At 31.4% G+C, this 11615-nt stretch overlaps 1 protein-coding gene across 4 annotated transcripts; it reads left to right on the top strand.

The window, feature by feature from the left end:
* The first annotated feature begins 902 nt into the window (after positions 1-902).
* On the top strand, positions 903-7835 carry LOC129310089 (homeobox-leucine zipper protein ANTHOCYANINLESS 2). Of its 4 annotated transcripts, none has more exons than XM_054951951.1 (9): positions 903-1000; positions 2008-2225; positions 2323-2440; positions 2544-3233; positions 3435-3536; positions 3615-3827; positions 5597-5771; positions 5979-6346; positions 7182-7835. In XM_054951951.1, exons 2-9 carry the CDS (start codon positions 2017-2019, stop codon positions 7563-7565), a joined length of 2259 nt encoding a protein of 752 aa, XP_054807926.1. In that variant the 5' UTR covers positions 903-1000; positions 2008-2016; the 3' UTR covers positions 7566-7835. The 4 variants fall into 4 exon arrangements, with proteins under 4 accessions (XP_054807926.1, XP_054807918.1, XP_054807908.1 ...); XM_054951943.1 differs by lacking the exon at positions 903-1000 and adding an exon at positions 1079-1293; XM_054951933.1 differs by lacking the exon at positions 903-1000 and adding an exon at positions 1313-1864.
* Positions 7836-11615: the final 3780 nt, after the last annotated feature.

Genomic DNA, 11615 nt, shown 5'->3' with positions numbered 1-11615 from the left:
GGGATTTGATTCCCTACCCATTGTTTATGAAGTCAATAAAACTTACATAAACTTTAATTAGTGTAGTATAAATGTAAGTGATTCATATAACAACTTGTCAATTTTTACAAATTGTTATTCTTGTCATACTAAAATATAAATATTGTATTTTATTTCTAAACCAATTACATGCAAAGATTAAAAGGTCATTCAAAAATTGCATAAATAAAAAATACTTATATATATATATATATATTATATAAAAATACAATTTATTTTTTGAAAATCATAAACAGGCATGCTTGAATTTTTTTAAGCAAGGTAAAAAATGTAATTAAAAAACACATTACATTTTGGGAAAAAAATTGATGACTGATTGATGGGCCAAGCCCAATCCTAGCATTAATTTGGAGTGTAAACATTTTACTTTATAATATATACCTAAGATTTGATGGTCAAAATATATAAATATATATACTCCTTAAATTTTTAATATATGTATACACACACTTACTATATCTATTTTTATATATAAAATATTTTTTAAATTTTTTTATTTTTAATTATAAGATATTGTTAGCATATTTTTTAATGAATGGACTATTATATTTTTATTAAATTAGGAAAAAAAACAAGCATTCTCATTAATTTATGTTAAAGAATATTTATTTTTTATCTACAATAATTAAAAACAAAATTAGAATATTTTTATATTTTTAGTTTGATAATTAATTTTTATTAATTTATATAATTTAAAAAAATATTTTTTATATAGAGATGAAGGAGGAGAGATATTTGAATTGAAAGACATTGACTTTCTGGTTACTCGGACTCGTCGCGTTGCAAGTCAGCTCCGCAATTTTTTAACCATTGTCTCCCAACGCCTTTCATATTAAACTACAACTTTTCTGTGTGTCTTTTTCGCATCCACAATTTTCAGAGAGAGAACGTCGCAACTTTTCTTCAAAGAGACGATTTTGGCCTTTTAGGCTCCTTTACATTGATCGCTGTCAAATTAAAGGTATCGTTTTCTCCGTACCTGGGTTGGTTCTTATTCCATCCACCTTTTCTCTATTTCCCACTTCGATCATCAGTGAAGAGAGAGAAAGAGAAAGAAAATGGTCCTGAAGTTTCTTGTTTTTTTGGTTTAGACTTAGATTTGATATGATTCACTTGAAAAGTCAAGTGAGGTGGGGAAGTGTGTGAACAGAGGAAATTGCAAGTCCTAATATAAACTACGATAACCCAATCCCTCCCCTTTCCTTCAGATTTTTTATATATTCCTTCTCTTTCGAAATCTTCAACACTGACAAGGTATGGGTCAATTGTGTGTGCCACATGTTTCCGAAAACCAACATTTTTTTTTTTTTTGCCTTCCATCATTTATCACTGTTTAAGCTCTCACGAAGTTGGGAGGCAGGTTTGAACAAAGGATCAGAAAATATGGGGCTTCTCTTGTCCTCTTCTTTCTAGAGAGAGTGAAGTTAATTAGGAATCATGCATGGCGTTGACAAGCGAACGCCTTTTTGGTTCTGTCTATACTTGTGAAGAATGATAACAAATCCCAATCGTAGCTTTTTGATTTCGAAATCTGCTTTCGAGGTCAAAGCAGTAGTAACACGGACAATTTTGAAACAAACCCGGAAGAAGACGAAGAAGCGGTCAGAGAGAAAACACTCAGATTTTGATATTCAAAGCTTTGGGGAGACAAAGGGTCCTTCCATTTTCTTTTTTTCTTTTTTCTTTCCCATTTTCGTTTATATAATTTTTTATGGGTTTTGAGGGTTTAATTAGGATCAATAGTAGAAACTACAGCTGTGGGAGTGCAAGAGTTGTGGCTGATATTTCTCCACACAATCGCTATATTTCTCCACCTGTTTCCACTGTATGCTTCATCTGATTGATCTCCCTCCCTCTCTCTCCCTCTCTCCGTCTCTCTGTATATCTCGTTATAAATCAGAACTTTGATTGGATTTGTTCTCTTTATTGTTCAATGTTGTTGTTTCTGATGATGATTTGATTCTACAGCAACAGAATATGGATGGCCCTGGTGGTGATATGGGTCTGATTGGGGAATTTGATCATAGTTTGATTGGTAGATTGAGGGATGATGAGTATGAGAGTCGGTCCGGGAGCGATAATTTTGAAGGAATTTCCATTGACGATCAGGATGCTGGTGATGATCAGCCTCAGAGAAGAAAGAAATATCATAGACACACTCCTAATCAAATTCAAGAGCTTGAAGCGTATGCTTTCATGAATTTTCTGCAATTTTATATTCAGAAGTTGGTTAATTTACTTGTGTAATGTTTAAAGTAATGGTGGGTCTTTGCATTGTTTTAGATTTTTCAAGGAGTGTCCTCATCCCGATGAGAAGCAGAGGATGGAACTTAGTAAGAGGCTAAATTTGGAGAATAAACAAGTCAAGTTCTGGTTTCAAAATCGACGAACTCAAATGAAGGTAATTGAATTATGTTGTATATAAAATTGTTATTGTATTATGTGTGGAATTGTTGATAGGATTTGCAAATAGTGTACTGATATGGAATTGTTTCTTGACTTAGACTCAACTGGAACGCCATGAAAATCTAATTCTCAGACAAGAAAACGAGAAACTCCGAGCTGAGAATAGCATGATAAAGGAAGCCATGTCGAACCCGATGTGTAACAGATGTGGTGGCCCAGCCATTCCTGGTCAAATTTCATTTGAGGACCACCATCTCAGAATTGAAAATGCTCGGCTGAAGGATGAATTGAATCGAATATGTGCCTTGGCAAACAAGTTCCTGGGTAGGCCACTCTCATCCTTGGCCAGCCCCACTGCTGTTATGGGTTCAAATTCTGGTCTTGAACTTGCTATAGGAAGGAGCGAAATTGGCAGCTCAAGCACTCTAGGTTCTTCTCTGCCAATGGGGCTTGATTTAGGAGAAGGTGTTTTGGGCACACCTTCTGCAATGCCACGAATTAGATCGCCAATGGGAATGATCGGAGGTGAAATTCAGTTCGATAGGTCTATGCTCATTGATCTTGCACTATCTGCTATGGAGGAATTAATGAAGATGGCTCAGGCAGATAGCTCTCTCTGGATTAAAAGTTTGGGTGGTGAGAAAGAGATACTGGACCATGAAGAGTATGACAGGATAATTTCTCCCTCTATTGGCCCGAAACCGGCTGGTTTTGTAACTGAAGCTACAAAGGAAACCGGGATAGTCATCATTAACAGTTTAGCCCTCGTGGAGACATTGATGGACGCAGTAAGGCCAAATTCACCTTTACTAAATTAATTGATTGAACTTAATGCAATTATTAGTGAAGGGTCAAACTGCATGTTCCCTTTTTCTGACTAGTCAGTTGCATTCTGATACTAGTCTTCTAGTAGAACAATTTGATGATTTGGTCTAGAAATGTTGAAGTTAGTTGAATATATTATTTTAATTGATCACTTGTATCAATAGACCCGGTGGGCGGAGATGTTCCCATCCTTGATTGCTAGAGCTGCCACGGTTGATGTAATATCAAATGGTATGGGTGGAACCAGAAATGGTGCTTTGCAAGTGGTATGTTTTTCTGCCCTATGATTTTTTTACTTGGCCATACATGGCTGGAACTGATAGGATAAATATTTTCTTTGTTAGATGCATGCTGAGGTTCAACTACTTTCGCCACTCGTCCCAGTGCGTCAATTGAGATTTCTCCGGTTTTGCAAGCAGCATACTGAAGGTGTATGGGCTGTAGTTGATGTTTCAATTGAGATTGGCCATGGTGGAATCAACAGCCACCCCTTCATGGCCTGTAGGAGGCTTCCTTCAGGCTGCCTTGTGCAAGATACGCCCAACGGTTATTCTAAGGTGACCGATGCTCGTAATTCCGTTTTTAAATACTCTATTTCTTCATATGGTATCTATCCTTGCTTTCTTGAGAGTACAAGTGAATAAAAAATCGCCGTTGTGACTGATGGGTTGGTTTGATATAACTGATGTTCTAGTTTATCACAGATCTTTAGCCAAGGGTCTAACTAACTAAGCTAGTATTATATTGGAAAAGATGGAATCCATAGTTAAACTATTATATTATAATTTTCTAACTTCGAAGTTTGGGTTGCTGTGTCTGTACTCTAGTTTTCTAGTCTTAATTGGTTTAGAAATATATAATCTGAAGCGACAATTCTGTCTCACATTCTTATAGTATTCATAAGTGCCTGGAAATTAAAAAGAAAAAAAAAAAAGAAAAGAAAAGGTCTTGGGTTCGTCAATCTTTCTATAATAAACATTATAAACTATGTAATTGATGCTTCTTTACCTCCTCTTTGATATTATTGTGTACTTTTTTTTCACTCTGGACAAGGTGACAACGAGCTGGATTCAATAACCTTGTGGTCCTATAATATAATAGTGTCATCTGTGTCATCAGAAGGGGGGGAAAAAAAGAAAAATTCCATAAAACACTAAAATCAAGCTTTTTGACATTAGCTTGTCAAGTGTCAACTTTGTTTGGAACCAATCTTTTTCTTTTTTTAATCAGTTTTTGACCTCTGCTTTAGTTTTTGACTTCACATTTCAATTTCTCAGCCGACTTCTAAGTTGGGATATTAATTTATAGTGAGGCTAGGGTTTAATGGCTGCAGTTTCCAATGTTTTTAAGACTTAAGTGTACGTTCTAATACCATTTATCCTTTATTTAATTAGAATATCTTTTTAGATGAAATAGATATTTTTTTTTAATAACTTAAAACTTTCTTGAAGGTTATACTCATTTTTTCTTTTTAACATTTAAACCATATTGTAATATGTAAGAAATATTAAAAAAATAAAAATAAATTTGCACATGGTCCAAGAGGAGCCGTACTATTCCTGGTTTGTGGATAGTGCGACTCCTTATATATTTTGTATGTTTTTTAAATATTGTGATGATTTTTCAACTGGTATTGCTTTCTATTTGTATAATTTGCATTATGAATTACCATCTCAATGTTTAGTCAAAACTTTGCTTCACTATAGTGACTAGTAGCAATAACTCCATCAAGGGCATGATCTGGTATCAGCTGGTTATTAAGAAAAATTAATGATTGTAGCTGATACACATTTTCATTTACTTCTGTGACTAAAAGATGAACAACTCTCATTCTCATGGAAAATTATTCAGCATTACAATGTATAATAAAAATTTTCATCGGCTTTCATTAACAGTTTAAGCTTGAATTAATTAGTGCGTTAGACATGATATTTCTAGTTTAGGTGATAAGGGTAGGTTGAGGTGTGGGTAGAGACTAATGATTTAAACGTTTCTTATTAAAAAAAAATTCGGATACTTGCCACATGAATTTGTGAATCATACCGAGTGTGTTTGATGCTTTTAATAGAATGGAATAGAAAAGGAAAATGAGAGGAGGAAAAAGATTTTGAAGATGAGAATTGTTTCTCATATCACTGAATAAAAAGGTAATATAGTAAATGACAGTCATTGTTGGATAAGAATAACAAAGATATAATATATGTTTTCTTTTTAATTTCGGGTGTAGTAAAAAAAAAAAAAGGAATATTTGTTATTACACCTAATAAGACCTAAGCTTCAGCATATTGTAAGACTACGTTGTTTTCTCAAAGTTGTACTATTGCAGGTTACATGGGTTGAGCATATGCAATATGATGAAAGTGTTGTTCACCAACTCTATAGGCCATTGCTTAATTCCGGCTTCGGCTTTGGTGCTCATAGGTGGATCGCCACCCTTCAAAGGCAATGTGAATGCTTGGCAATCCTCATGTCCTCTTCTATACCTATTGAGGATCATACAGGTACATATGTAATGCATGTTTCCTTAATTTCTGTTTCTTAACTTTTACAAATTTCTATGGTATGGAAATGTGGGTCAACTTGCCTAGTTGAACTAGTAAACCGTTAAATTAGTGTTTTAATTGGTTTAATGATTGGTCCAGTTTTCAATACCATGTAATTTTTTTCATATCTTTTTACATGTTGCTGACAACAACATATTTTATCAGCTTTAAGCCAAGCTGGTAGGAGAAGCTTGTTGAAGCTGGCACAACGCATGACCAATAACTTCTGTTCTGGGGTTTGTTTATCGTCGGCGCGCAAGTGGGACAGCCTTCACATTGGCACTTTAAGCGATGACGTGAAAGTGATGACCCGGAAGAATGTGGACGACCCCGGTGAGCCCCCTGGGATTGTGCTGAGTGCTGCAACTTCTGTTTGGATCCCGGTGTCCCGGGAAAATCTGTTCAATTTCCTGCGTGATGAACAGCTGAGAAGTGAGTGGGACATTTTGTCGAATGGGGGACCGATGCAGGAGATGGTCCATATTGCTAAAGGTCAAGGATCTGGAAATTGTGTCTCCCTCCTTCGTGCCAGTGTAAGTGCTGCTGTTTTCTGTGTCTCTGTACTATTATTTTCTTTACATGTTGACATTTCATGTGTGAGAAACTGAATTCTGGGCACTCTGTTTTATTGCAGTTTGTCCATACTATTGAGACTTTGTTGACTTAGGTTTCAAACTAGACAAGTAGTAGTAGAAAATGAAAAGGAGTAGAATAGAAAATAAGGGAAAAAAATTATTTTGAAGATAATATTATAAGACATATTTTAAAAAAACAAGGTGTTTTTTAGTTTAATCAATTATATGGTTGAATCCTGATGGATTAGTCCAATTAGTTGGAACAGATTCCTTTTTCTTTTTCTTTTGGGTCAAACCTAGGTTAAGACCATTTTGGGAAGGGATTTAATTAGTTTAAGTTCGAGAATGTTTTTTTTTTTTTATATATTAGAGTAGGTCATTTGTATTTTTTGTTAAAAAAAAATTTGTTGAAATTTATGTAAAGTTATTCTCTATTTTTAGCACACACGTACACACACTCTATAAAGCTTTGATCCATATTCTTCTTCTTCTTCTTTTAAATAATGAAACTAAAGGTTACTTTTTTCACCCGCGCTTACTTTTTAAAAAAGGCTGTATGATTATATAGTATATATGCTTGTATATTTAGGTTAATAGCGATTAATTTAAAATAAGATTAAGTTAACATTTGCATTTTGAAAATTGAAAAAATAGTTGTATGATTTAAATAAAATACACATAAAATTTAAATAATTTAACAATGTAAAATTCAACTTCGTTTTGTTACAGTGAACCTTTACTTGGGAGTGAGGCTTAGCAATAAGAAAACTATCAAGCGCTTTTTTGGTTGCAGGCTGTGAATCCCAACGAGAGTAACATGGTAATTCTGCAAGAGACATGGACTGATCCGTCATGCTCGGTGGTGGTGTACGCACCGGTCGACGTGCAATCCTTGAATGTCGTAATGAGCGGCGGAGACTCCGCCTACGTCGCCCTCTTGCCTTCAGGTTTCGCCATCCTTCCTGACGGCCGTCAAACAAGCTTCACCAGCAGTTTACTCAAAGGTTGCAGCCCCAACGGATCCAGCGACCACCAAGGAAGCCTCCTGACAGTTGGGTTCCAGATTCTGGTGAACAGCCTCCCAACGGCGAAGCTCACGGTGGAGTCTGTTGAGACAGTGAACAACCTCATCTCATGCACCATTCAGAAGATCAAAAGCTCCCTGCGAGTTGCATGATGATTCTTTTGTTGTGTTTTGTGATTTCACTTTTTTGGGTTTATGAAACATGAAGAGATTGATTGAAAGAGAATCAAGATGGTGTAAATGGTAATATAGAGAGATGATAATAGTGAAGGAGGAGGGTCGCGAAAAGGGAGGTTTCGAGTCAAGAACGAACCGCGAAGGAGGGGCTTCGTGAGGGGTTCGGGTATTGACTCGTTGACCTGCGACATTTGGGTCGCGTCTTGTCTTGTGTTGTGCATGAAGAGAATGAAGAATTATTGGTGACGTTGTCTTTTGTTCGTTGTTTTGTTTCCTTTTGTTTGGCCTGACATGTTTTGTTCTTTTCTGTGTCACTATAACAATATAGCGTAGTTCCCTTGTCAACCTTTGGATGTTTCTATTTTTCTGTCTCTGAGCTTTTGTTGTGTAGCTCTTTTGGTTGTCTTACTAGCTGAATGGTTGAATGGTGATCTTGTATGAGAAATAGACGTTGTATTGTTTGGATGAGGGGAGAAAATGGTTGAAAAGAACATGGGGAGGTAATTAAGGGAAGCGAAAAGTGGGTTATTGGCTTTTAATGTGTTTTTTTTAATGTCTTTTTTAAATGTTTTAATTTTTCAATTTCTCTTTTTTTTATTATTGATTTTTATATAAAACAAGAGATATTTTGATATTTTAAAATGGTGGACTTTTGCATTTTTTTAATGACTTTTCAATAATAAAAGGATGTAGTTGTGACATTATTTTTTTAAAAATTATTAAAAAGAATACAAAATTTTATTGTTTTGAAACTTTAAGGTATCAAAATATTTTTTATTTTATTTAAAAGTTAATTATTGAAAAAAAAAGTAAGGAATGGGGCGTCATAAGTTAAATGGTGTTAGAAAAAGATGAAGGGATAATTACATTTAGCTCACACAATGAAATTAATTATTATAACGTTCAATTATTAATTCAGTTGTTATTAAATTTTATAGTAATTAATTTTTTTGTATGAGATTTTAATGTAATTCTTTCAAATATAAATTAGAGACCATCTCTCGAGACAAGTAAGGGGATGAAAAGTTTTTTTTTTCTTTGGAAAATGAATAGAAAAATAGAAAAATGTAAATTGAATAATAATAATAATAATAATTTTCATGCTTGTCTCTTGTTTTAGGATAATTTTTAAAAGTATGTTTTTATTTTAAAATATTTCTATTTTCACTTATGTTTTTTTAAATCACTCAAATCATATATAAGCAACCTAAATACAAAAAAGTGTTATGAAATCATTAAAATACTTTGAAGTTTCATTTTTTTATTGAAATTATTAATTATAATTGGATAATCGTTGATAATTGCAATTTAATTGTCAACCGAATAAATTTAGTAATAACTATTCAACAATAACTGACAACTTTAACATAATAAACAAAGGCCAAAGGAAATAATATTTTAGAATAATTTTGTGATTTCATTATTATTTGTTTAATTTCTTATGTGAATCTGAAAGTGATTTTTCCTATTTTTTTCCCATCCAAACATAGCCTTTTTCTGACAAGGGAAATCAAGCCGCCAATTTTCTGGACCTAACTCTCCAGGGGTTTACAAATTGATTGAAGGGTCCAAGATAATTGTGAGAATTTTCTTTTTAATATTATGAAAAAAGTGTATTTAGAAGATTGTAATTGGAGTCGATTTCTATAAAATGTAAACCCTAAATATGTTTAAATACTGATGACGGGTGAGATGGAATTTGGACTTGCTTGTGCTGGTAAGAATAATATTAAATTGCAGTTGATAGTTAATTTGCAAGTGAGTTGGTTATTGTTTCTTTTTGGAGTACAAGAGAACTAACTAGACAGATGAGCTGTTTTAACTTCGTTGGGACAAGCATGACCATAAATTTGATACTCTTCCTAATAAATTTAATTTGCCAACCAACTCAACTTCTTGCCTCGACATGCTTTAAAGTTTTTTTTCCCCCAATTGTTTTTTTTTTGTCGTATGTGCCATACATAAGCCCCAACCTACCTCCTAAATATGCTAAAAAAAATCTCTTTTAATAAAATATAATTTAAGAATCAATTATTTGTCCAGATATTATAAACATTAAATCAAAACTTTATATATATACAGCTTAATATTTTAGTTTAAAAATAAATATATATACAATCTTGAGTTTAAACCATCATTGAAAGTTTCCTCTATAAATCTTGCTTCAAACCAAAATTGTCAAATTTATGAGTTTAAGTAAACTCATAATATGAATGTAAACTCAGATTGTAAATTTGTAAGATTTTATTTTTAATAATAAATAGTCATTAAATATATATAATTAAATAATTAAAATATAAAATATAACCATAATTTCATTTCAATATATTTCATATGTAAATTATATTAAAATTAAATCTATCTATATTGATAAGTTATCATACTCAACATAGAAATTTTAAAATAAGCAAACTTATTTTTGGTACTTTTTATTTTTTTATTAATATCAGTTTTTGCTTTTTGAGTTTTATTTTTCTTTGAATAAAGTCCTGTGACTTTTATGAACTCTATACATTATATACTTAATTCACTCAACTTAGTAAAAAATGATGAGTTTAGTAAATTTAATTGAGTTTACATCTAGTCTGAATTTATAAGTGAATTAACACAATTATTTATGTTAAAAATGTAAAAAAGATAAATTTAGAGAGTTAACTTATGAGTTTAATGCTATTAGAAAAATCCTATTTAGCGAGGGATAAATAACATACTCCTTTCGGTTTTATTTATAAGATATATTTTAGAAGTAATTTTTGATTTAAAATATATGACACTTCATACTAATTAAACCATTTTTTCAATTTTACCCTTTTCTTGATTAGCGTGAAAGTATTTAATGTAATTGTATTATGATTTAAAATCAAAAATAAAAATAAAAGTACATCTCATTTTTTTATAATATAAAAAAACTAATATTTCTTAAAATGTCATAATGATCAAAACTATCCTATAATAAAAATGGATGAAGTATATCCCTTGCTAAATGGTAATTAGCTGGGGATTCATTGCAAAATACATTCCATTAGCTAATTTTATGGGGATTGATCCCTTGCAAGGGTTCGATCCCTTGCCCATCACATGTGTTGACTCATGCTATGTCACTTGCCATCTTGTGTCACTTCACTCGCCCAATGCTTTGTCACATATTTGATTTGTTTATGTTGAGTCCAATATTTACAATCATTATATGAAAAATTAAATACTCTCTCTGTTAAAAAAATGTAAGATATTTTTAATCAAATTTTATCCCCAATAAAGTAGCCACTTGTCTTTAAATTTATCCTATTTTTTAATATTTATCCCTATTTAATAGGGTGTTTCACCTTAAAAAAAATAAAGTGATCTATTTATTAGGAGTATTTTTTTAAAAAAATTAATGATTACACTTTAAAATACTAAAAATACATTATATTTTTAAACATTCAACTTTTTTAAAAAAATGCTTTACATTTTGTCAACAGAAGGAGTATATGTTATTTAACTACATGCATATATCAAATAATATATTATTACAAATACACATGTATATTATATTATATTATAAATTATTAATATAATATAATAATTTATATTTATATGACTCTTTATATGATATTTTTAAAAAAATATTATTTTTTTATGAAAATGAACTTAAAATAAAACAAATATTAAATATTAAATAATTTTATTATAAATATTTTAGTTAATTTTTTAATTTTATTTTTTTTAAATGAATTTAATTAATTATATAATTAAAAATCATTGCCACACATCATTTTTTATTTTGTAGTTGTTAGCTATGGATTAATCTCTCGATGATTATTTAGTTTTAGTGTGGTATAAAAATATGTTTATAATTTTTTTGCTAATTTTCTTATTTTAGATAGAAATACAAAATCATTCACTAATTTCTTACTAATTTTCTCATTTTAGAGAGGTATAAAAATACTGCATTATTTTCTTTACTAATCATCTTATTTTATAGAGGAATTGATAATCTTATGTTATTTTTTCTTGTTAATTGTAAGCCAAGCAATGAAATTAATA

Source organism: Prosopis cineraria, unplaced genomic scaffold (assembly GCF_029017545.1).
Source record: "Prosopis cineraria cultivar Desert tree isolate PC_DT_omini unplaced genomic scaffold, ASM2901754v1 PC1, whole genome shotgun sequence".
In the NCBI taxonomy this organism is placed as follows: Eukaryota; Viridiplantae; Streptophyta; class Magnoliopsida; order Fabales; family Fabaceae; genus Prosopis; species Prosopis cineraria.
The sequence above is the reverse complement of the archived record's forward strand: the minus strand, read 5'-3'. Positions and strand labels throughout refer to the sequence as shown.